The sequence below is a fragment of the Bubalus kerabau genome, chromosome 1 (genome assembly GCF_029407905.1).
Source record: "Bubalus kerabau isolate K-KA32 ecotype Philippines breed swamp buffalo chromosome 1, PCC_UOA_SB_1v2, whole genome shotgun sequence".
NCBI classification, from domain to species: Eukaryota; Metazoa; Chordata; class Mammalia; order Artiodactyla; family Bovidae; genus Bubalus; species Bubalus kerabau.
The window spans coordinates 187,741,909-187,768,479 of record NC_073624.1 but is presented as its reverse complement, the minus strand read 5'-3'; the positions used below and the strand labels follow the sequence as shown (position 1 = coordinate 187,768,479).

The following is a 26,571-nucleotide window of genomic DNA, read 5'->3' as shown; positions in this document are numbered from 1 at the left end:
CTTGTGGGAGGAGAGGCCACTGGGAAGCCCATGGAAGGGCCCTGATGGAGGGCGGGCAGGCAGACCAGAGGCAGGGAGATGGGAGGGCCCTGAGTAGGGAGTTACCCCACGGTTCCAGAAAGAGCCCTCTGGCCAGGGGGACGCTAGCTGTGGAAGGGAGGGATGCGAGCCTGGGCGTGGGGGTTGGCCTGGCAGGTCAGGGTAGCCCTTGCTGCCTGGGCAGGCGTGCCTCTGTGGGCACAGCCATCTCCTGTCTGTCTGTCACTCATGGCCGCAGGCGTGGCTGGCCTGTCGCACAGCCCGCTGGCTTGGTCTGGCAGGAGCAGATGGTCCTTCATTTTGGAGTCTTTTTGTTCAGAGTGGGCGCTTTGGGGTTGGAACGGCCAAGGCTGTGCTGGCTCAGGCTGCTTGAGTGATCTCTGCGCTTTTGCTTTAGGGTAGCAGGGGCCAACCCGGCCGCCCAGAACTCCAGGCTGGGGCACCAGGCTAGTCGCCGTAAGATACCGTTGGGTCTCGAGAAGTGTCGTCGCTGGGCATCTGACCATCCTGAGATGCCCCCACCAGTAGTGTTTGGATTAGGGGTTGATTCAAACCCAGGAGTCGCTCACCCTCCCACCCATCCTGTAGATCCGGCTCTGTGTGCTGGGTCTCGTTTCCATGGCAAACTTCTCTGCTGTTGGCCGCTTTCAGCTCCCCGGAAGGGAGATCCCTGCGAATCTGAGCTGAGGGCGTCTGCGTTAGCTTCGCTTCAGAACCTGGCTGAGGACGAGTTTCCCCTCACGTGGGCACAGCAGCAGGAGATGGAAGCCGGGCTGCGCAACCGGCAGGCTCACGTGGCCGGCGCGAGACGAGCTGAAGGTGCTCTCTCTGCGACTCCTCTCAGAGTGTGTGCTCTCCCGACCCTAACTCTCCCGAAGCACCAAGGTCCCCACACGTGAATAGGCCCGGAGCCGCTCCGCTTTAAGGCCGCCCTGGCTCTCGCAGCCCGAGGACAGACCTGGACCCCTGGGCACCCTCTCCAGCTCCCCCAGCTCCCTGCACACCCTGGCCTGGCCTGTGATGTCCAAGTCCTGCCCTGCGGATGCTCCTGCGCTCTGTGGACCTCCCTCTGTTCTCTCCTGTTCACACCTTCCTGGGTGTTTCTGCAGAAATAAATCGAGGGAGGGGTGTCCCCCACTGGAGTGGAGGCCATGGGCCCTGGCACGTTGGGAGGCTGCCTCCTGGTTTTATGATCAGCAGTTGAGGCCAGTTCGAGGGGGAGATGGCGATGGCTTTTCTGGTGGCATCGGGTTGTCACTGGCACTGCGTCCCCACGCACTGACCCCCATCACTGGCAGCACGAGCCCTCTCCCCACTCTGACCCGAGGCTGTGCTGATCGGCTCGCCTTTAAAACCTCACCTGAGAAGGGCCCCCACAGCTTCAAAAGCAAAGTCGAAACCCAGCTCACATGTGACTCGGCATTTTTTGGTTCTGTTGTATAACAAAAATAATTCAAGGACCTGAAATAGACTGGGGCTGGAGATCAGATGCCTCCAATTCAGTGTTTAGTTGCCTTTAACACTTGCCTTGTAAAGCCTGCTCCTTAATAAAAGTGGTGACTGGCTCTTGTGAACTGGGCCCTGGGGCTGGGGGTCATTGAGGTGCTGAGCCACCCCGAGGTTCCCTGGCCCCTCACAGGGCGAGTGTGCAGGCCAGGGCACCGTCCACCTGCGCCCTGAGAGGCCTAGGCGGCCCGCCTGCAGAGCGTCCCCCCTGGCTGGCATCCCCACCTGAGACTCCCCATTTTCTCTGAGCAGATGCTCCCAGGACTCTGTTTATCTCGTGCCCATCTCAATAAAAATGTCATTATTTGAAATCACTGACACTGCTGGTGTGAGATGCCAAATTCCATCGTCTATTGTCCCGTAAAACGATCCATTAAAGATAAAACCGCCCGCAGCTCAATAAGGTTCTATCCTGGGGACAATCCTCCTAGGTCCTTGGCTGATCCTATCTCCCCAGCAAGTGTCTGTATCTGTCACATAAAGGGCCCCGGTTCCGGGACAGATGACGGGGGCGGCCTCCTCCTGCAGGCTGCGCCTCGGAGCCGAGATGGGAGCTCCTGATAGAAGCAGGGCCGCCATCCTTTCCTTTCGCTGTCAGGCAGTTTCAGTCACTCTCAGGGAGCCATGCTGCCCGGCCTAGCGACTCTGCACAGTGGTGCTCCAGTAGGGGAGGTGGGGGTCCCCCCCCAAGGGACCCCTCCCCACCCTCCCCCCCAACCCCCGCCCCCCCCCACCCCGGGCTGGAGCCTGACCTGGGGGCGCACTTCCCTTGCTCTCCTGAGTGTTTAGAAAGGGCTCAGTCCCCGTTCCCCATGCCAGCAGGAGCTCTCCTCACCTGCCCAGGCAGATGGGGTTGGTGGCAACTCTTCTGCCCGCCCCTCCCAGGAAGGCAGGGGACCCCAGGCATCTTGGTAGTCCCAGGGCTGTCCGTCTGCCCAGCCTTCGGACCCACTCCCTCATGTTTGAAGGGCGAGCGAGCCTGTCGGCTTTTTCTAACATCTTTCATTTCTCCTGCCTGGTGCAGGGTGATCGTTTGTCCCCCTTTAACCCTGCTGTCAGTGTGACTGCTAGTAACGCGTCTTTCACGTTTGAACCATAACGATGCGGCCGCCCCGCTCGTGCCTGACAGGCTAGCCCGGCTTGTGTGCGTTCTGGAGTCACTGTTGTTAGGATCACATCCAGTATTACCTCCTTTACTGAAGGACAAGGTTGGGGGCATGGAGGCGTTTTGTGGTACAGGCTCGCCTTGTTTTATTGTGCTTCGTAGATGCTTCGATTTTTTTTTACAGATTGAAGGTTTGTGGCAACCGTGTGTTGTCCAGTGATGGTTAGCACTTTAAGAGAGCATTTTAAAATTAAGGTATGTGCAGTATTTGTTTTAGATATAATGCTTTTATTGCACCCTTAATAGACTACGGTAAGGGTACGGTTTAAATGTACCTTTTCTTACGCACTGGGAAGCCAAAACCTCACGTGGCTCACTTCATCGCGGTGGCCTGGAACTAAGCCCGCCGATCTCTGAGCTCTGCCTGCGCGCGTGTTGCCCTGGCCTGCTCCGGGCGGGCACACCGTGTGGCTCGTTGCCGGCCTCGCTGAGAGCTTGCCAGTCTCCTGCACCAGACTGGGGATTCTGTGAGGGGCTGGGACCTGCCCAGGTTTTTGTTTGCCCTTGTTTGTGGCCAAGAATTCCTGCTTCTGGACCCCAGACAAGGGAGAGGGTTTACCTTAGTGGTTTTTATAGTCTTCTGGGAAAGTACAGACGAAGCCTAGCTATCTATGTACTGATTTTTTTTTTAAAAATTCTGCACCCTCACTTAACTGTTTAGTTCTTTTTAAAAAATGTTTTATTTTATTAAAAAAAATTTTTTTTTCTTTACTTTTTGGCTGTGCTGGGTCTTCTTACTGCAAGGAGGCTTTCTCTAGTTGCGGCGGGCAGGGACTACTCTTCATTGAGGTACACAGGCTTCTCATTGCAGCAGCTTCTCTTGTTGTGGAGCACAGACTCTAGGGCTCTCAGGCTCAGTAATGTGGCTTCAGGGCTTAGTTGCTCCACGCCATGTGGGGTCTTCCCAGAGCAGGGATCGAACCTGTGTCCCCTGCATTAACAGGCGGATTCTTCACCACTGACCCACCAGGGAAGTCCCTGGACTATTCAGCTCTTAATTTCCCAGCTCGTTCTCTTAGTTTCCCCAGGTGGAAGGTTATATTACTTTATGTGAGAAGTTTGTCTCGTCCCTGTTTACCATTATTCCCCTTATATCTTTTTGCTGGCTTCTCACCTGGCCAGCGTCTCCATTGCAGTACTGTGGACCGCTTTGCCCCGACTTTCTGGGGTGCCTCTCCTGCCTCACCCCAGTGAAGTGTGACCGTGGGAAGGTCCCTTCTAGTTCTAGATAGCTAAGAATTTTTTGTACTGGATGGTTTGGAGTTTTATATAAATGAAAGTCATCTGAAGTGCAGGGATGGGTTGGTAGAGCAAGTCTCTGTGAGTCATCTCCCTGGGGCTCGTCTCTGTGATAATCACATTCGGGGTAACTGTTTCTCTGGCCCTTAGGCTCTGCACTGCAGAGGAGTGGAGCGTGGCTGCTCTGGCTGGGCTCATCTCTAACCAGCATGGAGATGGTGCCTGGGGAGCTGGGAGTGTGAGGGGAAGTCTGCTCTGTGACCAGGTTCTTCTGCTTGGCCCACCCAGACCACGGGGCAGTGAGCTGAGACTGTCCAACTGACGTGTGGCTGGAGAGGGCATGGGCCACGATGGGCTTTGTGCTTGAGGGTCACAGTAAACAGCTCTTCTGTCTGGCCAGCGCGTGGGGCTCTGGGGCCACTGGTGTTGGGAGCTGCCGGGATTTCCCAGGGCGTGTGCGGGCGGCTTGCTCGTGCCTTGAGCAAGCGTGGTCTCAGCACTTCCCTGGACTCTGCCTTCTTGTTTCTGTTCCCGTAATTACAGCCTGTTAGACGGTGAGGGGCCTGTCTGCCCCGGCCTTGTGCAAACACTGTGAAATTAACTTCCTCGCCCTCCGACTCGCGTTGGGCTGAACTGACATTTCCAAAGGGCTCCTGGCTGGACCCCTGCTCTTGGCTCACGTTCCTCAGGAGAGGAAGGGGGAAGCCGAGCCTCATGCTGGGGGAGCTGTCAGGCCAGTGATGGAAGAAATCCCGAGCCCTGTTGCCACCAGCGAAGTCACATGCATCTCCGGGAACAGATACCGTCTGTGTCACGGTGCTTCCACCCTGGCTCCAAGCAGGACGGTCCTGTAGGCCCGGGCAGAGGCCGGGGGCCTCGGGAATGGGCAACAGGGTGTGAGAGGCAGGCCCCCTCTAGCCTCGTTACCCTGGTAGCTGGCAGGAGCCTGTGGGAATTACCTCGTTACCATGGCAACACGCCCTGCTCGCAGGGAACTCGATCCTCTCTGCTGGGCCCTGCAGTCCAGGGTGGGCGGCCAGCTGAGCCAGTGGGCCCTGTGGGGGTACACTGTCTTCCACTGGAGTGGGTGTTTCTTGTCCTGGGAATTTGTCCCAGGACTTCAGGTTTTCCTGCTGGTTTGAGAGGCAGTACCCACCTGGCACTGTCCGTCCATGGCCCGGAAGAGGAGGGGCAGAGGCCAGCCCCCTACTTGCCTCGTCTTCTGAGGTCTCATGTGGCCGTCCCAGGGCAGTGGCACACGACTCCCTGGACCTGTGGGAATTACCTGGACACACAGGTGCTGTGGTGCACACCTGCCAGTGTAGCCGTCCCTCCAGGGAGGTGGTCCCAGGTGCCCACTCCCGGCCCAGAGGGCACCAGGTGCTGGGAGTCCACACCCAGAGAGGCCCGGGTACCCTTGAAGCCCGAAGCCACTTGTTCCGTCGGCAGAAGTGATGACCCCCGAGCAGGTCCCTACTCTCCACGACGGCCCGTGTTCCTCTTCCTGACACACTCATTTAATTTTTAACTCACAAGGCATTTGCTTATTTATTTTCATTGTTCTTGATAATAATTCTAAGCCATTAGAGGGGAAAATTATATTCAAAAATGCTGTTTCACACTTTATTTGTTTGATGATTTAGAGCGATAGAAAATAGCACATTTGCTGGCTTTTATAGTCTGATAATTATTCACATCCATCAAGCCATTCCAGGGGAATAAACAAAACACCAAGACAACGACACTATTAACAGCATGCTCTGCTGGACGGGAAGAGCCTCCGGCCCGCGGTCTCGGCGGGAATGCAGGCGCCCATCCCCGGCCCGAGGTGAGAGCTGCCCGCAGAGGGCGTTTCCTTTTGATTGCCCTGTGTTCCTGGGCTCAAGAGCCGCCCTCCTGCTGGACTGAGGCCTCCGTCCACCAGCACCCAGGAGCCCCAGCTTCCTTACTGGACTCCGGCTTGGTTTCAGCAGGGCCCGTGGGATGCCCACCTCTGTCGTCCCGTCTCAGTGTGTCCCTGGCCCCCTGTAAGCACGCATGTCAGGATGTGGGTCTCGGACATGATTGCTGGCAACCATGGCCCCAGGCCTCCCTCTCACCCTATGCCAGGTGTGCGGTTTCTGCATTGCCTTTTGGGGGGTGGCTGTGACTGGGGGCGAGGGGCGTGTATCCACTCCTCCAGGCCTCAGTTGCAAAAGAAGAACCTGGAGGAGAGGCTGGCAGATGCCCGCCTTGTGGTGCAGCCTGCCTGTCTCTCCCCAGAACAGGGGGCCGCTTCCTTCTGGATTATGACATCTGGGCCATGATACCATTGTTCCCAGAAACATCTGTCCTCATCAGCCGGTCACTTGAACAGTGAAACTGCTGGACGGGGCTTCTCTCTTCACTGTCACGTGGCTCTGCACACATCTTGTGTCCCCGCCTGGGAGCCAGCTCCAGAGAGACCTGGCTTGGTCTTTCCCATCACCTCCATGACTGTATAGCAGATCGAAAAACATTTTATTGTCTCACTGAAGCCCTTGATACTTACAGATGACTGCCTTTTTGAAAAAGGCATCTGGCAAACAGTGCTCAAATTCATCTCTCTCGGCCTTCTCAGCGATTCCACAACATTAAACCTGGAGTTATGGAGCCTGTCCGGGCTTGCTGCAGCCTCGTGGGGTCCCGTGCCTGTGGTTGCCAGGGCCACTGAGCCAAGAGCACCGGATTTTCCACAACTTTCTGGTTGAGTGTTGGCCAGAGTACTTTGTGTAAGAACCATCACCACCAGAGGGAAAGGGTGGAGGAAGAGGGGTGCATAGGAAGGGCTGGGAAAACACGTGGGAAGGTCCAGAGGGACCTGCCTGGCCGGCCTCAGGACTGAGGCTCCCTGTGCTGTGGGTGGAGGAACCTGTGTGACCGCCTCCGCGGGTGGCCTGTCCCTCTGCAGCCTCCCCCACGGAGCTCCCCTGTTTCTGACTCTGTCCCTCAAACCCCCAGTCTGTTTTCCCTCCCAGTGGTCCCCAGATTCTGGGAGTGGCACTGCCCGATCCTGTCTGGCATGTCCAGACTCTTCTGCCGTGACTGGGCTGTCTGGGACTGGACCCTACCCCCGAGAGGAGCGAGGGGTTACTGGACCAGGGAGATGGCTATAGTGCAGCAAGACATGCAGAAAACTAGCCTTGCTGGAGAGGGCGCCCATGCTGGCAGAGAGCAGGATGGGGGAACGAGGGGGGAGCGGGGGTGGGTTGGGGCAGGGCTGCCTGCCAGCTGGGAGACCTCACACCAGCCCAATCGTGAGGTGGATGTGGTCCCGGCAGACAGTTTGTCCATCAAAATAGGCAAGCATCCTTTGTCACCCAAGTGACCAGGGCTACCACGTCCAGGGAGCAGCTGCCTGGGATCACAGGCGGGCAGAGCAGATTGATTTTGGCCTTGATGTTTGACCTTGTGTTGGGGACAGAGTTCCTGGGGAGCAGGACAGACTGCCCCCATATTGGTGATCAATAAAGCTGACTCTGTTTTATGGCCCTGGAACCTGCTCTCTAATAGCCAGACAGATGCTTGCCACCTTGAGGGTGAGTAAGCAGCCTGGCTCAACCCAAGGAGCCCCTCCTCTGCCTTCTTACTTTATTTTTCTCCTCCCAGACCCAAGCCCGACCCGGTGGTGTGATGCTGGGTGGGGCTGTGATGATATAACATAACCCGGGCCCTGGCTGAAGACCCCATGAGGTTCTGCCATGAAAGCCCCTCGGTTTGGGGACTTTTCTCCAGTGGTGAATGTCTGCTCTGCCAGGGAGGCCAGTCCTGTGGCCCACTCACCTGGGCCTCCATTGCACTGGCCTTGCTCGGGGGCCCCAGAGGGGAGGGCTGTGGCTGGGTGGGGGCTTGGTGGGTACCTACAATGCCACAGCCAGTAGAATTCGGGGAGCCTTCACAGCTGCACCGATGAAGCCTCAAACACCCTCCCTGTCTCCTTTGTATGGATGGTCCACGCTCAGCGCTTATGTAGTCAGGACTAGCACCCTGCCCTCCCCTGAAGATGGAGGTTTTCATCCTGCAGGGTCCCTGGAGGCAGGAGAGGGTAGCTCTGGGGCCCCTCAGCGCCCCGAGGGGGTTGCCCAGGGGTTGCCCAGTGGTTGCCACGTGGCAGGCACCACATGCTCTTGGCTGTCAGAGTCCAGACATCCCCATGGCCCCTGGCTTACGTCCATGAGTCCCTTCTCCTCTCTCCAGGGGCTGCCCTTCTGAACACTCGGCCCGCGTCCTGCAGTCTGTACTTTCTGATAACAGAGGAGCCACATGCCAACATATTCAACTTTTAACATCCACCAGATTCAATTAATCTTATCTTTACAACTCCCAATTACAGGCGGTAATTAAGTGAAAGCAGCATTGTAGACCCGCGATATTGCATTAATCATCACAGCCTTGGAGCCGTAAATTAGTTCCTTCCCGGCCCTGGGCATCTTCCCAGAAGGGATGGAATGTTTCATTCTGCTATTTGTGGGGGATGACGTTAATCCCACCAAGGTGCCTTGGATTGGGATTAACTTTAATCATCTTTATGTAAGCGATAAAAGGCCGTTTAAGAAGAGTCACCTCCTCTTTGTCCAGATGATGGGAAATTCTCTGACGATAGCAGAATTAAAGGTGCCATGGCCGCTGCCTCCAGGGCCCCGAGCATGCTCGGAAATTAATTGTTTTTATCCTGTTGGATAAATGAGGCAGCACAGCATTCACCTATCTCCTCCCCTCGCCCCCTTTTATTTTATCAAAAGCAGTGATAAACCTCTCCATTGGGGTGGGTTCAGCTGGCTGCCGTGTCTGCGCGGTCTTCAGTGTTCCCTGTGGTTCCCCCAGTTGGCTTCCTGCTCCGGGGGTGGGGGTGGGGCAGGGGGATGCACCCTCATAGGGTCTTGTTCTAGAGTTCCAGGTGTTGCTGGGCTTATTCAGGAGCACAGTCCCCCTCCCCCTCTGCACTGTGGCCTTGGGCAGGTCACTCTCTGTGGGGGAGGGGCATGGAGCAGTATCCCTGCCCCCACCCCCTCGCTGCCAGGACCCCCCCCCCACCGAGTGGTGACAAGTGGAAATGTCTCAGATGTGGCCTGGCGTTCCCTGGGGGGAGGATCGCTGGCTTGAGAGCCACTGTCTGGAGTTTCTCACAACAGGTCTGGAGGCAGATGGTCTGGTGACTGTAGTCGGACCCTTTACCACCCTCCCTCCTCCTCTGGACAAAGGACACACCCCACATTTGTTTGAAAATGGAGGTATCCACCTGGCCACACGCTCTCAACTCTGACGTGCCTGCCTTCTCTCGTAGGTATGCCATTCCCCCGGAGCATGGCAAGCGCCTGGAGCGGCTGGCCATCGGTAGGTGCCCGGGGCCCCTGGGGCTGGGTGGGCAGCGGGCTGGCAGCCCCACCCTCCCCAGCTTCCCACTGTTGCCTGGGTGTCGGTGTCCCGCGCCGCGTCCACTTCCTTCCCTCTGGGTCAGGCCATGGTCCCCCTCTGTGGGTCTGTCACTTGAGGCATGCTGCACGAGTGTTGGCGCTTCACACTCTCGTTTTCCAGACTCTGGGCATGGGGTTTGGGATGTGACCCCAGGCTTTGCAGGCTGGAGGCAGCCAGTGTTCTCGCCCCCCACCCCCCAGCTCCTGGGGCTCCATCCCACCCTCCTCTGTCTTCGTGGAGCCTTTGCTCAGTCTTGAGCATGAGAAGGTCAGTTCGGAGGCCCTCACAGTGCTGCACGGCCGAGTGGGGGCCGTGGGGCCGTCTGCTGTCCATGCAGGATTGGATCACCCAGGCTTCCTCAGCAACATCCCGCTATCTGCATTGAGGCCCTAGCTGGGGCCTCTTGGGCTGACCGGATTTATCAGAGAGGGTCCTGGGCTGTGTCTGGACAGGGGGCCACTGACCACTTGGGTATAGGAAGGCCCTCAGGGCATGGAATCCTTCGAGACAAGCAGACACCCCGGCTGGGAGCTCCTGAGGCCTCTGTGTGCCCCAGCGGAGGGCCAGGCCATGGCCCTGAGTCACTCTCATCATGGCCCTGCCCTGTCCCCACGGAGGCTCTTGTGTCATGAGGGTGGATGGCTGTTCAGTGCTGGACAGACAGTAACAACGACTGGCCCATCCATCAGCCCTTGCTGCACAGCCAAGAGTGGCCCCTCCGGCACAGGTTGTATCCAGGTGGGGGTGAGGGTCTGCCTCTCAGACAGCGCCGGGCCTCTGGCCACCCTGACCTCTGTGGCAGCAGCAGGCAGCCGGTACCCTCAAGGCCGTGGAACCTTCCAAAGCCATGGCGTGGTGTTGGCGAGGCTCCCTGATGGTCCGCCGCCGGCCTCCGAGCCATTCCCACTCTGGGGAGCATGTTTCTCCTGGTGGAAACTCCAGGACAGGCAGTCCTGGCAAAGGCCAATTGCACTTACTTCCTAAGATCTAAAGGGAAAGCCAAATTCGATTTTTTCCCCATTATCTGACTTTTTAAAATGCCAATTAAAAATGTCTTTTCCTGTTGTATTAGCTTCTGGTTGATGTAACAAATTACCACAAGCTCCCAGGGGGCACTAGTGGTAAAGAACCCGCCTGCCAGTGCAGGACACGTAAGAGACCCGGGTCCCATCTGGGTGGGAAAGGGAAGATCCCCTGGAGAAGAAATGGCAACCCACTCCAGTATTCTTGCCTGGAGAATCCCATGGTCAGAGGAGCCTGGTGGGCTGCAGCCCTTGGTATCACAAAGAGTCGGACACAACTTAGCACGCACGCATCACAAACTCAGTGACTTAAAACAACACAGATCCTCTCAATTTTGCTGTGAACCTTAAACTACACTTTAAAAAAAAGTCCTAATTAAACCCCCACAGGTCTTTGTTCTCACACAAATCTTGCTTGTGGAGGTCAGACAGCGAGCCTCTTGGGGTTGAGGTCCGGACATCAGCAGGCTGGCTCCTTCCTGAGGCCCCCTTGGTGGGGTGGGGTGGGGTGGAGCAGAACCCAATTCCGGCCTCTCTGACTTCTGCAGGTGCCCCGTCCTGGACTGGGGGCCATGCCGCTCTCATCCTGTCTCCCTGGTCCATGGCTTCCGCTGCTATGGTCCGGCCTCCCTTGCCCCCGTCTTAGAAGGACCTTCAGGATGCCACAGCCCCCCTCATCCAGGGGTCCAGGCCCATCTTACCTCAGGGGCCTGCACTTGATCCCATCTTCAGAGCCCTTTTCTCCAAGGAGGGTACCTTACACGGGCTGCAGGGATCGGGGCGTTGACGTCTTGGGGGAGCCACAGTTCAGCTCCCTACCTGCAGAGCCAGGAGCATCAGCGCAGGTGCTCTCTCTCTGGGGTCCCTGGGCCTTGTCTTCAGCATCTCTGCTCTTGCTGTTCGGTGGGGGGCCAAGGGTGTTTGCAGCTAGCCACGCCCAGTTGTTCTCCCTGAATGTGCCTTCTCTACTAGAAGAGTGTGGGGTGATCTGAGCTCCAAATAGAGAAGCAGGAGGCAGCCGGAACTGCTGCCAGGGCCTTTCTGACACCCGGACCTGTATGCTGGCTCGCTGCCTGGGCATCTGTGGAGGGCTTGGTTTGGTGGCCGGGGCTGGGAGAGGATGGGTGGGTGGGCAAGCAGGAAGGCGGCCCTTGTGAAGTCAGGCCGTACCTGGAATTCAGGGACGGGGCCGACAGCTCCAGAGGAGGGGTGGGGGACCTCATGGTTCCTCTAGAGTCCCTCGCTTGGCTGCTCTCCCCTCCTCAGAGGAAGGGCGGAGGAGACTCCAGGGCTGGTGACTCACTGCCCTCCCTGGGCGTCCCTTCCAAACTTTTTGGGGGCGTGCCTCCCAGGCTGCTTTGTTGAGATGGGTGGAAGGGGGTTGCAATTAATATGGAAAATGAATAGCTGCGTTCTGAATGGGCTCGCTGGGAGGGTTGTGCAGCCCACAGGGAGAGCGTTAATGTGTTGGCGCATTATTGGTGCTAATCACTTAAAATGTGCGCCTTTATTAGAGCTTTAATGAGAGCCACTTAAACTGTGCATTAAAAAGAGGAACTGCAGAGAGGGCGGCGGGCCGGGCGGCAGGCAGCCGTAACTCTAATGGAAATGCTTTTAGTGCAGAGCAGAGTGTGGGATTCGGTCGTCCTGGCTCTTTCCAGAACCTCCACACTGGGTCCTTGCCATCAGGAGCCTCCTCCAGCCTCGGCGTGTGGGTGGGGCCATGTGTGCACACAGACACATGCACGCATGCACACACGCACGTGCACACGTGCCCATCGAGGATGTGTGCTGGCTGGTCTCACTGGAAGGGCCCCGGGGCCACCCGGGCCTGGGGGTCAGCCCTCATGCTGCTGCCTTGGGGACGTGTCCCATACCTCGAGGAGCTGTGTGGCCCTCCTGTGCCCACTCTGTGCGGTTTGGGGTGAGAAGCTCAGCCACCGTGGGCAGAACCTGAGGTTGGCTTTTCCTTAACCATGAGACTGGCTTGTTAGTGACTTGAGTTTCAGCCAACATGTGATGTGGGAACAGTGCTGAGCTGTGCTGATGAAGCCTGGTGTCTGGGTCTAGGTGTCTGGGCCTCCCGTGGACTCATGGATCATCTTTTAAATTAGCTGCATGGCGTGCTCTGGGGCAGAAAGCAGAGGGGCTGTGAGCACAGATAGAGGCGCAGGCCTGGGTCGCCCACTCTGCCCCCATGCCTGTGGGTCTGGGCCACAGGTGGGTGGGTCATGGGACCACGTGGGTAGAGAGCCCTTGCCCACTCAGGCAGCCTCCCTCTTTGTTGTGGACTTGGTCAGTGAGTGGGGGGGTCTCACACTCCACTCACTCCTCACCCCACAACTCATCAGGCTCTAGAGAGCAGCTCCGCCGTCCTGTCTCTCGGCTGCTCTCTCATATGGCCGAGTGACCGTGTGGAGGCCCCAGTGGGTTTTGCCTGAGGGGGGGCAGTCTGTGGGCAGCCATACCCCAACCGCACACCTTGTCTGTAGTCACGAATGTGGTGCCATGCGTGGGTACACTCCACCTGGCGGGCCCCTGTGTGTTTCGTTCCTGCGGGGCTACAGGAGGACAGGGCTGCCTGGCCACCCCGCCCTGTCCGGCTGACACTGTCTCGTCTGCTCCAGGCTTCTTCCCCGGAAGCTCCCAGGGCTGCGATGCCTTCCTTCGGCACAAGATGACTCTCATCTCGCCCATTATCCTCAAGAAGTATGGGATCCCGTTCAGCCGGGTATGTAGGGGTGGGTATGTAGTCTGCTGATGGTCAGGCTTCTGGGCCCGGGCCCTGCTGACCATGAGTGCCCCAGGAAACTGGTGTCTTCATGCTGGAGAAGGTTCTAGAAGGACTGCAGGCTGGGTTCGGGCCACACTGCTGGGCCGTCAGCTCCTCCACAGTGGCGGTGAGGGTGGAGGTGGGTATCAGGAGGGGCTTCCCTCCCAGTCCCTCCCAAGCCAGACCTGAATATCTGTTGGTCCTAGGGTCAGACTGGGGAGTGGATGGCGGGGGCAGCTCCTGACGACCCTGCAGGAAGTGCTGAGGAGCTGGGCCCTGCTTTGTGGGAGCCCCCTGCCCACCCCTCCCCATGCCCAGGGCAGATGGCCTCACTCCAGAGGGAGTGAGTACCTGTTTAGAAATGAAGCGTCTGACTCGCCCGCAGCATGAAAGCTGCGATCTCATGCAGTTTCCTGTAAGGTGTCCACATGGGGCTGTGAGGGGTGAGGCCGCACTGGGGGCGAAGTTGGCAGGGACCCCACCACCTGGGGGCGTGGGGTGGGCAACAGGGACTGAGTTCTGGGGCTGGGCGCCTCTGTCCTGGGAGTGGGCCCAGCCGTTGTCACTCCAGGCCAGCCCCTCCCCACAGACAGGCTTCCTGGTTACAAGGGTCCAGGCGAGTGGCCCATGCCTGGAACTTTCTGGAAGGCATGTGGGCCATGGCCCCGAGGACAGAGGCAGCCCAGCTCCTGCAGGTCTCCCCAGAGAGTGATCTGTCAGGCGCAGAGCGAGCTCTGCGAGCAGACTTCATGCCTGCCTCTGGCCCCGGGTGTCAGCAAGTCGAAAACTGGTTCTGATGTTTCAGGCACGCAGCCGCAGCATCACCACGCAGATGGGCGTGTGGCCTTCCTGCCAGGGCCACCCCCACCACTCATGCTCTTCAGGTAGCAGCTGTCCCTGTTCTTCTCTCTGCCCCCTCTGTCTTCTGGTTGGAACGTTGTTCGTTACCAGGAACCTTGCAGACAGATCACAGCATTGCTCACAGGACTGAGAGGTCCTTGTTTCCCATCGCTTTGTCAGGAAGATCCTCCACAGCCCTGCGTCCTGGAGAGGGATGCTGGTTGTGGGAGTCAGCTGGTGGGTGCTGTCCATCCGCCCAGGTCGGTGCCAGCGTGGTCCTGCAGCTCATTTGTGAAATATCTAAGCACGACCCACAGGCAGGGGCCTCCTGCTGGTGACCCTGCTGGTGACCCAGGAGAGGCAGGGCTCAGCGGCCATACCGGCTCCCACAGGGGGCAGGACAGAGCTTCACCCTGAGGCTGTGGGACCCAGGCCCTTGTCTGGCAGCAGAGAGCCCTCCATGGGCTGCAGGCCTGGGGAGCAGGCTCCAGGCCCCGCAGAGTCAGGGATGGATGGACGCCTCTCTCAGGGCTCCACGTGTAGCCCCTCATCTGAATTCTTGGTAAAAGAGTCACTCCACACTCCAGTTATAAATCTTCGTAATGGTATTTACTTCTGGAAGAAAAAGCAGATCAATAGCGGAGCTTTTTAATAATTAAAAGTGTGTGTTTCTGTGATCTGCCACGGACTTCCTCATTCATTCTTCGAGAGCTCGGGGGGCAGCCGAGCTCCGGGCTTCCTCTGTGACTGGCATGCGGGGCCCGAGCTCCCTCCTCTCCCGACTGCTCCGCCTCAAGGCCGATCCATCATCCCCGACGCCTTCTAATTTATTGTCGGGCTAACGTTGATGGTGGCGACATGGAGGACAGCCTCCGTGGGCCTGAGGTGGAGCCACCGAGATGTAGATTTTCTGACGGGAGCATAATCTTCTTGTCATTCCAAATGAGCACACCTTCCCTTCTGGGACTTGATTTATGGGAGGGGTCGGGTTGGGGGCTCCAGCTTGGTTACAGGAACCCCGCTGCCTCCCCGAGGTTCGAGCAGACCATCCTTGCTCAGAGGCATCGGAGGAAGAGTGAGACAGCACTCTCTAGGATCAGCTCGAGTAGGATGAGAAAATTAGTAACTGGGTTTAACGGGCCATCCCCAAACCCGAGTTTATTTACCTTCTCATGAGCTCCTGAGTCCTGCGACTGAAGCCGACCCAGGGGGCCCTGCCTGAGGACCGAGGATGCTGGCCACTGGTCCTGGGGACATTGCCCATCCCCACCTCCCCCTTCTCCTACCGTTGCTTCATCCCTGCACACAGCTGTCACTTGGACTGGAATTTAAAAATATAACTTAATCCACAGTGACTTCCCTTGATTGGTGCAATTCATTATTTGAAAAGAAAAATATCAGCGTGTTCCTAAGGACTGGCTTTCCTCCAGGCTACATCAGTTTTGATTGATTTTTGACTCTGTGCTTGGTTTCTGGACGTCTCACCGCCCCCCCCCACCTCCCACCGCTCCCCTTCCCCTGCCGAGGTTTGACTCCTCGTCAGTTCCTTAGATAAATCCAGCGATTTCTACTCATCTCTCTGGGGTTATTAGCAGGACGCAGAACCACAGTCAGTGACAAAGCAGTGAACGGCCTCCAAGTCGGGCAGGAGAATTGAACAGACACACTTGGCAAAAGGAGGCACACGCCTGCAACGGCAGGTCCAGACACACCAGGACCAGATGTGGTGGGTGGCACCTGCCAACCTGGGGGCAGGGCTGGAGCCTTGAACTCCCCACCCGGGCCACGATCTCACCGTCACCGCCACGTTGGTGCAAGATGGGCAGCTGCCATGGAAAGCTGCCGGGCAGTTTCCTGGGGCCCCCGGTTCCCCCTCCATGTCTGTTTACTCTGGAGAAACACCAGCACCATCTGGAGAAGTGGTTCCACTGGCCCCGCCGCTCTGCTCGCTGCATCCCGACCAGGGAACAGCCGCAGGCCTGTCAGCAGGAGGCCAGATGAGCAAGTAGGACACGTCCTCGTGACAGGAGGCCCTGTAGGAACAAAAAGGAGACAGCGGAGTACCCACTGGGACGGATAAACCCTGAGGATGTGCCAAGCAGAAGAGGCCAGACCCAGAGTACAGACGGTGTGGTCAGTGCCTGTGAAACCCTAGAGATACCTGGAGGATGGGATAGGCCGGCGTTTGGGGCCACAGTCCCTGGAACTCCAGACAAGCTGATCTATGCTCCCAGCTCAATCCAGGAAATGATGGCCCTCCCGACTCCAGAGGTCACTCCTGCACACACCTCCGTTCCAACAGCCCTACCTTGTGTCGCAGGACACCACGAGCAGGCATGCTGGCTACTGTTAACTTCTCATCCCTTTCACAACAGTCTGCTGTTGGGACGACTGCTGATGGCTGTGGGCAGTCAGTGGGGAGAGCCCTGGGGAGGAGGCTGCAGCCCCCACCTCCTCCTCCAAGTCTCAGGGCGGCAGTACTGGGCGCCTTTGTGTGGTGTCATCATCCCCCTTCCCTCATGCCCAGCTCTTGGGTTTGGCGTCTTTGATGCAGAGGCCGGACCAGAGTCTGGCTGTCCAGACCATTTTGAATATGCCTAGAAACATCAGCTCCTCCTGTGGGGTTCTGACCTTGACACGTGTCCTCCCAGCCCACCGATACGTCACTTCAGTTGCTCTGTTCTCACTTGGAAGGACCCATGTCTTAGGATCTAGTGGATAGGCTCCCTGCTCACAGTGGTGGGGTGACTCAGGCCAGGATCTGGGGCTGTTTCATGGGTGAGCCTACTTCCTCACATGAGGACTGGATGCCGTGCTGCAGGCTCACGCGTGTCCTGAGCTCCCAGGGCTCTGAGCTTCCCCAGAGCTGACCGGCCCACCTTGCCAGCCCTATTGCCGTGTGGGAACATCTCACAGTGGACAGGAGGTGTGATAGCCACCTGCCTCCAAAGCAGAAGCCGCCCCCCATCCCAAACAGAAAGCACCTAGAATCCTAGTGCTGCAACTCACCTGTCTGAGAGTCCAGACTGTCCCCTTGGGCCCGGTGGGGCCTCTGTGAGCGGTGGGGCTGGTAGCAGCCACCCCAGCTGCTCACCTCACCTGCTCTACCAGCTCCATGAGAACCAGGCTGCAGCCTGTAGAACCTTGGCCTCTCACGTGGCCAACTCCGTTGGCTCCTGAAGCCAGGTCCCCACACCTGGTGGGACGTCCTGGAGCCCACATCCCCCTGCTGGGCCCCTCAGTGGCTCCTGGTGGCTTTGCTGCCAGTCTGTGATGCCCCGTGTCGGGCGTTTCTTCTGGCCGGGCCTCATCCCTCACCTGTCGCCCCTTCCTCCCCAGATCACACAGGAGGCAGGGGAGTTCATGATCACGTTCCCCTACGGCTACCATGCTGGCTTCAACCACGGATTCAACTGCGCCGAGTCCACCAATTTTGCCACACTGCGGTGGATCGATTACGGCAAGGTGGCCACCCAGGTGAGTGCACGCTGGCTCCCCACCTGCTCCCCCAGCCCAGGGCCTAGGTGACAGCCACTTATATTCAGGCTGGGGCTCAGGCTCTCCATCACGGTCTGTTCCTGGATCCTCAGCAAATGTGTCCTCAGCTCATTCCTCACTTGGAGGGAAGAGGGCATGGGCAGGTCAGGTGGTGTGCAGCAGCCGGGGCCTGGCCAGGCCTGGCTCAGGGCTCCCTCTGTCCTGGCAGGCCCAGGTATGCCCCCATCATCTGGGGGCCAGGGAAGGTTTGTTCCGTGTTAGTTGACTCTTGAGGGGCCTCTTGGTCAGGTGTGGGGTTTGCTCCGGCCCCAGAGCCTGTCTTTACCAGTCTGCAGTGTGTGTGTGTGTGCGCGCACGTGTGTGTGAGTGCATGTGCAAGAGAGAGCAGAGCCCTGGCAGGGTAGGCCCCGTGCTCGAGCCCAAGGGTTTCCTGCTGCCTCGTCGTCCTCAGTGGTCACTCAGAGCCCAGGAGCCTCATTTGTCTTCCACAGTACTTTGCCGACCTGCCCCCAGAGAGACGATAATCAGCCTGCAGACCTGACGCTTGACCCAAGTGCTTGTTCTCAGCTTCTTTTTCCCCTGCATGCACCCATCTGTGGTTCTGATGGGCAGCTCAGTGGGGCTCGGGGCCCCACAGTGGCGTGTCCAGGGAGCAGCTGGATAGTGGGCAGGTCCCTGGGAAGGGGAGGCCGCTAGGAGGGCTGTTGGGCATGCAGCAGGCCCAGCCCTTCCTTGGCAGCTGGGACCAGTGACCTTCCTCCCAGGACTGGCACCACGACCACCCTGAGGAAGCCAGTGAGCTCTACCCATCCGGCTGGGCTCTGGCCGAGCAGCCCTGGCTCTCAGGCTTCAGCTGCTTTAACCTTTTCTTTCCAGCGCAGAAAGGGGCCCAGCCGTGCACACATCTCACTCTGGTGCTGAGCACAAGGAACAGGAGAGGCCCCTCCTGCGTGGGCCTGTTCAGTGAAATCGGGGTGCCTCCTCCCAGCCTCCTCAGCAGAGCCCTGGGGGTCTTCCATGGAATCACTCAGCTGTTCAGAGTCAGGGCCTAGGATTAGGGAGCATGGTGGGTTTCTCCCAGACGCGGAAGTGGGGGCGGTGAACCCTAAGCCCAGATCGTGGTTTGGTCAGCCCACCCCTGACCCCAGATCTTTGCAGAAGAGGGTCTAGGCTGTGACGATTGGGCATCATGGCCTGGAGATACGGCCCCATGGAGAGGGAAGTTGGCATCCAGGTGCAGCATGTGGCAAAGAGCAGGAAGGCCCAGACTGAGGGTTCTCAGGGTGTTCACAGACTGGAGCTTGGGAGTAGACAGGGTTAAATGAGATCCATTCTGAAAGGGAACATCTGTTTCATTTCATGTTTGAATGGGGTGAAAGATTGTATGTGCTTAGTCGCTCAGTAGTGCCCAGCTCTGCAACCTCCTGTGTCCATGGGATTCTCCAGGCAAGCAACCTGGAGTGGGTTGCCATTTTCTCTTCCAGGGGATCTTCCCAACCCAGGGTCAAACCTGCGTCTCCTGTGTCTCCTGCATTGCAGGTGGATTCTTTACCCACTGAGCTACTGGGGAAGAGGGTGAAAGACTAAGAAAATTAAGCTCTGGGGGTGGCCTTGTGGCACATCTCGGCTACACAGCGCGGTCTAGACGGGTTGGCGGGCTAGATGTGTTGGCTCATCTCTGATTTTCTAATGATCTCTCTCTCTAACTTTGCTGTGTCAGTGCAGTTGAGAAAAGGAAACAGGCTTTGCAGCCAGGAAGACTGGAGAAGCGCCCCAGGATGTGAAGCATTGGGCTTTTAGACTTAATTCAGAAAATCGTGGTGAGAGTGTCTTTGGCAGAGTCCAACTTGGCTAAAAGAGGAGAAATGGGGACGTCAGGATTGTCCGCTTAGATCCAGAGGAATAATTACACCTCCCGGGGCGTGTTCACATTGTCGCCGAGCGTTCCACGTGTACAGGGCCGCCTGGCCGCAGCGGGCGCTGGATTGAGTTGTCAGCCTAGCGGGGGCTTGTCCTGGAGGCACTGCTGGAGCCAACCCTGCTGCGGAGCCAGTGGGGACCGCCCGGATATTAAAAGCAATTTTGGGTTCAGCCATGTGTTCACAAACAAGTGACATCTGGGAGGTGCAGCCTGAGATGGGGCTCCACGCTTACACTGCCGGGCGGCGTAGCGTGAAATTAGTGAACCAGTGTGGTGCTCTGAGCCGGCCCAGGGTTCCAGGGGCCTGGCAGCTGGGGTAGGGCCTCTGCAGGAGTGGCCACTGGTCCTGGGGTGCCCACCCGTGGCCACCTGATGTCAGCTCCTGGGCTGTTTGGTGGTGACCCTCCGAGCTCTGCTGCCCTGTAACTAGTCCAGGCTGGAGAGGCTGCCTGGGTGCTTGGCCTCACAGATGACAAGCTGAGGCATCAGGGGCAGGGGACTGTTCAGGTTCCGTGGTGCTAAGGCTATGGATTTAAGGGAGCGGGTGGGTGGGGTAGAGGGGCAGCCAGAGCCCCCTTCCCACTGAGTTGGGCCCTCTCCCTGCAGCCTGAGTGCCTGCCCCCCTAATCTGTGTCCCCTTATAGCACATTCCTCAGACACAGCCCAGGGGGAGAACGTCCACTTCCCAGGTTCTAGAGACCTTTTTACTTGCTGATTCATTAGCTTCTCAGGCTCCCGGTGAACCCCCTGCTCCCCCCATCGACCCATTTCTGTCATTCTCTCTGTTGACACATGAAATGCTAAATGCCCAGGCTCGCCAGCCTCTGTGAACTTCAGGTGTGCCTGTTCTTTCTTCCAGATCAGCGTCAGCAAACGGGGCCCACAGACAAAACCTGGCTGGTTGACTATTTTTGGTACTGTCTGCAAACAGAGCTATGCTTAGATGTTGTTGTTCTTCTTGCCACGTCACGTGGCATGCAGGATCTTAGTTTCCCAAACCAGGGGTTGAACCTGCGCCCCCTGCAGTGGAAGCTTAAGAGTCTCAACCACTGAACTGCCAGGGGAGTGCCGAGTGTTAGGTTTTTAAAGAGGTGGGGAAAAAGAAAATCGAAAGAAGTTATATCTGACACATGGCAACTAGATGAAACTCACATTTCACATTGATAAAGTTTTTTAAATTAATTTATGTATTTGGCTGTGCTAGGTCTTAGTTGCAGGATGTTTCCCTGATTAGGGATTGAACCCAGGCCCCCTGCCTTGGGAGCTCGGAGTCTCAACCACTGGACCACCAGGGAAGTCCCGATAATACAGTCTTATTGGCACAGGCACACCCGCTCATTGGCATGCTGTGCAGGGGCTGCTTGCATTCGGGTGTGGAGCTGAGAAGTCATAACAGGACCATCTCACCTGCAAAGTGGAAAATATTTGCTGTTGGCTCTTGTCAGGAGTTTGCAGTCCCTGGTCTAAAGAATCAATTTTGTGGACACCCTGGCTCCAGGCAGTCAGGGCTGAAGGGTCCCCCTCACTCTTTCCTCCACAGCCCCCAGGGTCTGTGGCATCAGAGGGCTGTTCCCTCCAGCATGTTGGCCTCCAGCTGCTGCCTCATTGATTTTAACCAAGGAAAATTTATACCCATGACTGGGGGATTGGGTGGACTATGGAATATTATGCGGCCACAAAATTAGGTTCACTGTTTACTGACATGGAAAAATGGGCACGGCATTTTGGGTGGAGAAACTAGGTTTTGGATCATGAATAGGTAATCCCATCATCCCATCATGTGTGTGTGTTGGGGCGAGGAAACTTACCAAATGTTGATTAATGTTAGCTCCATGGGGTAGAATTTGAGGACTCAGCAGGGCCTGAGATCAGAGCCAGCAGCGGCCAGTCCTGCCTCAGGTCACGTGCTGCTGCCTTGGTTTTGAGCTATCCCTTTCCCTTGACCTCCTCCCCAAGCTCTGCAACCCCCCTCCTGCAGCTCTGTCTCTCTCTCCAGCTTTCCTGATGGATCTTGCCTGCATCAAGCTCTGATTCTGGGCCTCATGACCAGGCCTGGCTGCCCCCTTCAGGCAGGTGTCCAGGGCTTGCCTGGGGCTGCAGGGGCCACCTCCACAGGCCTGTGCTCCGTTTTCAAGAACAGAATTCCCCAGGCAGGCGTTGTAGTGGGATTACCAACCGGGAAGATGAGAGGGCTGCTCCGTCTTCACTGCAGAAAATGAAGTGTGCACACATCAGCCTTTTAGGTCTGAGCTCGAATTAGTCCTACAAGGCTGCATGCCACATTGGATTAGCTGCGCGGTCTCGTTGCTCCCGCGGTGGGTAGCACTGGGTGAAGCCTGACAAGGGCCTCCTGCCTCCACCGAGGGCGCCCCAACAAGGCGCAGGAGTTGACTTCAGATTAAACAGAGCAAGAGAGATTTAGAACCCAGCTTGAACGCTGGGAGCCCCGCACGCTTAGCTGGTTTTCCGCCCATTGTCTGGGCCGCCGCCTGGCAGCGCTCAGCCTCCAGGCAAGTCTGCTCCCCGGCAAGGTGTCTGCTGAGAGTGGAGGGCGGGAAGACCTGGCCCCCACATCCCCCCACTTCTGGATCTGGGTTGGGGGGCCTCCCCTGAAAGCCCCCACCTGGGCTACCTCAAACTTCACTGCTGTGAAATGTGAACCAAATTGTCCCCATTGCTCCAAGGATGCCTGCCTTCTGTTTGGTGACACTGTGCCTGCTCTGGGTGATTAACCCACAAGGGGAGGAGACAGAACAGGGGGAGGTGGGGGCGGGCAGAGGAGGGCCTAGGACAGAGCCACGTCTGTCCCACCCAGACGGACAGATGCTTCTCTGGCCCACCCACATCCGAGGTGCTGGCCTGGGCACCACTGCGCCTCCCTGCCTCCCTGATTTATGGAGCTGTGGTGGCCAGTGCTCAGGGTTTGTGGTCAATTGCCGTATAAAATATGCTTCCCTCCCCCTGAGCCTCCCCCGGGCTTCCTGTCACTCTGTCCCCGCAGCAGCTTGAAGCCCGTCCCCTGCCATATCCCTCCCTGGGAACTCAGGAGGCACACAGCATTGCGGGGAGGAATGGAGCGGAGAGCACGGCCCCGCTCTGCCTCCCTGCCCGCTGTGGCTTTAACGCTGACCATCTAGGACAGGTGCGACCTGATGTGGAAGGAGGGGTCTCAGGCAGAGTCTCCCTGTGTCACTGTGACCTTGGGTGGGGGGGAGCTCCCTCCTCCCCCTGGTTGTGACCTGATGTCCCCTGGGCAGGGGTGAGAGCCTGGTCTGGAGAGAGGGTTGGGGGCAGTTGTCCCGCCATCTTTTCCATTGTCACCACCCTGCCCCCACAGACCACTTGGACACTTTTGTCCTCTGCCCATCGTGAGGTTCTGACTCCGTGGGTACACCCCATGTCTTTTCAGAGGGAAGCCTTTCTGCCCCTGAGAAGGAGTCTTCTCCCCTGGGGACTGTGTACCCCCATGAGGACATTCCCAAGGATGGGTCTGGGGAGCAGCCTTGGAGGCAGAGAGAGACACCCCCACCAGCTCATATGCAGGCAGGACTTCCACCAGCCCGGGGTTCAGAGCCCACCTGTCACCCCTGCCCCACTCTCTGCTACTGTGTCTGGGGGGTTGGTGGGGGACATACATGCCCCAAGGCCCTCCGAGGCAGCTTTGCAGCTGAGAAGCCTTCTGTTTGTCTTCTGGGGAAGTCGTTGCAAAGAATTACAAACGCATTGTAGCTGCAGCCCCTCCCCCAGGGAGCACGCCAGTCTGTTGCGTCCCCTCTGCTCCCCTGGCTTGTGTTCATTCTGGGGGCCACCCCCCACCCCGCCTTAAGCCCAGAGCCCCTCTCCCTGACTCCTGTCTGCAGCCCCCCACCTCCCGCCCAGCCGCCTGGGGTTGTCGCCTGGGTTACAGGCAGCTGTGTTCAGGCTCCCCACTCAGAGGGTGGCCCTAGAGACACACTGAGTGCTCTTGCGCTGGCCTCTCTGGGGGCTGCCCGCTCCTCACCATGCCACTTCAGCCGCTGTTCCCTTGGTGGGTTGCCAGCGCTGGGTGGTCCCCACCAGCAAGCACACGACCACATGGCTCTGGCCCGGATGCTGGCCGCTGCAGGCTTGCTCACCCCACTGGGCCTGCTGCCCCTCGTCCTCATGGTTTGGCTGCGTTTTCCCATGAGAACTGGGAGCTTGTGATTCAGATCCACGGACCAGAGTTTCTGCCCCTCAGCACTGTGAATTGCAGGACTGCACCATCTGTGGGCCATCCCTCCCCTGTCCCCACCCACTCAGCGCCAGGAGCCCCCCAGTGTGACAACCACAGGCATCCCGGTATCACCCAGTGTCCCCTAGGGCGATTGGATCCCCCGTGTGAGAGCCATGGGCCAGCAGGGCTCCTCAGGGGGGCATCTTTGCCCTGCCAAGGTATCCACCTCGTATTGCCCAGAGATGCTGCTGGAGGGTCTGCTCTGGGAGAAGTGGCCACATCTGGCCCAGGAAAAGCATAGAGGCCTTTCTTAGGTCAGGCTGTGGTCTGGATCAGGGGACTTCATGGGCACACCAGCACCCGGACCTTTCTACTGTCCTGCTGTGGACAAACTTTGGTTCTTGGCCATGATCAACACTGCGACTTGGGTTGGCCTGGTTTCTGCAGAGGGTAGGTGGGCTGGCTCCCCTTGGAACCTGGAGAACACAGGGAGAGAAGTCCACCGGGTGTCCTGGTCACCAGAGGGGCTGTGGGTGAAGGGCTGGGATAATGGAAGAGCTGAGGAGCTAGTGGGGTCCTCAGCCAGAATACCATTGGGAAGCATGGCCCAGAGTGCCTAGTTTATCAGCATCTGGGTAGAGAGGGAGGAAGGAAAGCGATGACAAACCTGGACAGCATATTAAAAAGCAGAGACATTGCTTTGCCCACAAAGGTATGTCTAGTCAAAGCTGTGGTTTTTCCAGTAGTCGTGTATAGATGTGAGAATTGGACCATAGTAAAAAATGAGCACCAAAGAATTGATGCTTTTGAACTGTGGTGCTGGAGAAGGCTCTTGAGTGTCCCTTGGACTGCAAGGAGATCAAACCAGTCCATCCTAAAGGAAATCAGTCTTGAATATTCATTGGAAGGACTGATGTTGAAGCTGAAGCTCCAATGCTTTGGCTCTGGCCACCTGATATGAAGAGCTGACTCACTAGGAAAGATCCTGATGCCGGGAAAGACTGAAGGCAGGAGAAGGGAATGACAGAGGATGAGATGGTTGTATGGCATCACTGACTCCACGGACATGAGTTTGAGCAACCTCTGGGAGTTGGTGATGGACAGGGAAGCCTGGCGTGCTGCAGTCCATGGGGTTGCCAAGAGTCGGACACGACTGAGTGACTGAACTGAACTGAGAAGGGGAGAGGGGTGGGGACCCTCACAGGAGGACCAGCTGCCAGCTGCCGGGCTGCAGCCACAGTGCTACACGGATGAGGCTTTTCTGTGTGGAGGAGGAAAGAGAGTGACCTTGTGGTGGGGGTAGCATCCTGGGGGTCAAAGTTTCGACCTATGACCTTGCCCAGCCCCCAGGAAGCAGCCTCCCCAGCAGGAGCCCTGCACCTAATGGTTTTGTTTATGAAGCGCTTCTGAGGGCTTCCAGCGGATTTCCTAATGAACTGGTTTGTTATCCCGTCTCCTGCTGCAGCGTGCGGGTGATTACATCAGAAACGGGGGCCAGGCTGCGAGCTGGCCTGGCAGATGCCGGCTCCTCAACGGGGAATCTTCCACGTCCCTGGGTGTTTAACGCTTTGTGGGCTGACGTGCCCCCTGCCCCCACCCCGGGATTGTTCCCTCGGAAGCATGTGTGTTGCTCCCCTGTCTGCATCTGCTCAGCAGCAGTCACCCTGCAAATCCTGGGAGACAGGAAAAAGCTGCAAAGAGGGGGGACATGGATGGGGAACAGGACGCCTGGGATGCTCAGACTCCAGGGGACCACAACAGGCACGATGTGGGGGACAGGCAGCATCAGCCAGCAGGGGCTTCTGGAGGAGGGAACGTTCAAGATCCTGGCCCTGTCACACCTGCATCTCAGACTTCTGGCCTCCAGGGCTGGGCGGGGACAACATCCTGTGGCTTTCAGGCCCTCTCCCCTGTTAATGGCACTCTGTGACATGAATACACCAGAGTCTTGAACGCTTCCATCCACCAAAGGAGCAGGGATGTGACCCAAGTCCTCCGAGGATGCTGCCAACCCTGCTCAGACTGGAGCAGGGCTTCTCCAACAAGGGGTGGAGGGCCGGTCACCCCCAGCAGAGATGCTGCAGGGTGTGTGCATTCCTAGGGATCAGGTGCCAGTGGGACCCCAGTTGCCTAGTTCCTGGCCCCTGGTGGAGGGGGCGGGTCAGGTGGCCCACAGGAGCTTCCTGTAGGGAGTACAGTGACTCTTCACAGAGTGCCCCCGGGGTCCTTCCCGCCCGCATCCTACAGCACAGGGGGCTCTTACCCTCAGTGCGGAGCTCTGGCTTCCTGCCCCTGCTACAGCCCCAGACCCCGTCCTCTGCCTCCACGAGTTGGGGCATTTGTGTACCTGGAGTCGGGGGTGACTGTGAGTATTAGTGGCTGCCCAGGTTCTTCTCCCTTTGCGATGCCTTCTGCAGCTCAGAGGCCGAGGGAACCCTGAACTGAGGGCAGACACCCTGAGGTGGGGAGGGCCGTAGGGATGTGAGGGGGGGTTTCTATTAGAATAGGAGCTTTGAATACTGTGGACTTAACATGTGGAGTAAAGAAAGTAGAACGGAAAGGAAAAAGCAGGTCACATCCATCAGGAGGCAAGGAGATGGTTGCCGTTAGCAAAGAGTCTGCCGAGTGAGGGAAGTTAATAGTCACCATGGCCAGGGCTGTGTTAACTCAGTGCCTGTGGGTTCTGAACCACGTGGCAGGAGACTGGAAATGGCCTGATGCCCACGTGCGGATGGGCCGTCCATCCAGGCACCGAAACACTGCACCCCGAGAGGAATGAGGGGCTGGTCGCGGTGCTCCATTCCAGGGGGAGGCACGTGGGAACGGTGGTGGGCGGGTCTTCTCCGGGAGGACAGGATGCCTCTGTCTTGTGTGGGCATGCAGGGGATGTGCCTGGAAGGAGGAAGTGGGAACTTTGGGGTTGGGAATGGAGTGGGGTCG

At 57.9% G+C, this 26,571-nt stretch overlaps 1 protein-coding gene across 1 annotated transcript in view; it reads left to right on the top strand.

Annotated features, from left to right (window-relative positions):
* KDM4B (lysine demethylase 4B) overlaps window positions 1-26,571 on the top strand; it is a 121,320-nt gene that overhangs the window by 59,359 nt on the left and 35,390 nt on the right. The window contains 3 exon segments of the mRNA XM_055546801.1: window positions 9,252-9,301; window positions 13,032-13,135; window positions 17,357-17,494. Coding sequence (XP_055402776.1) covers window positions 9,252-9,301; window positions 13,032-13,135; window positions 17,357-17,494 — 292 coding nt within the window.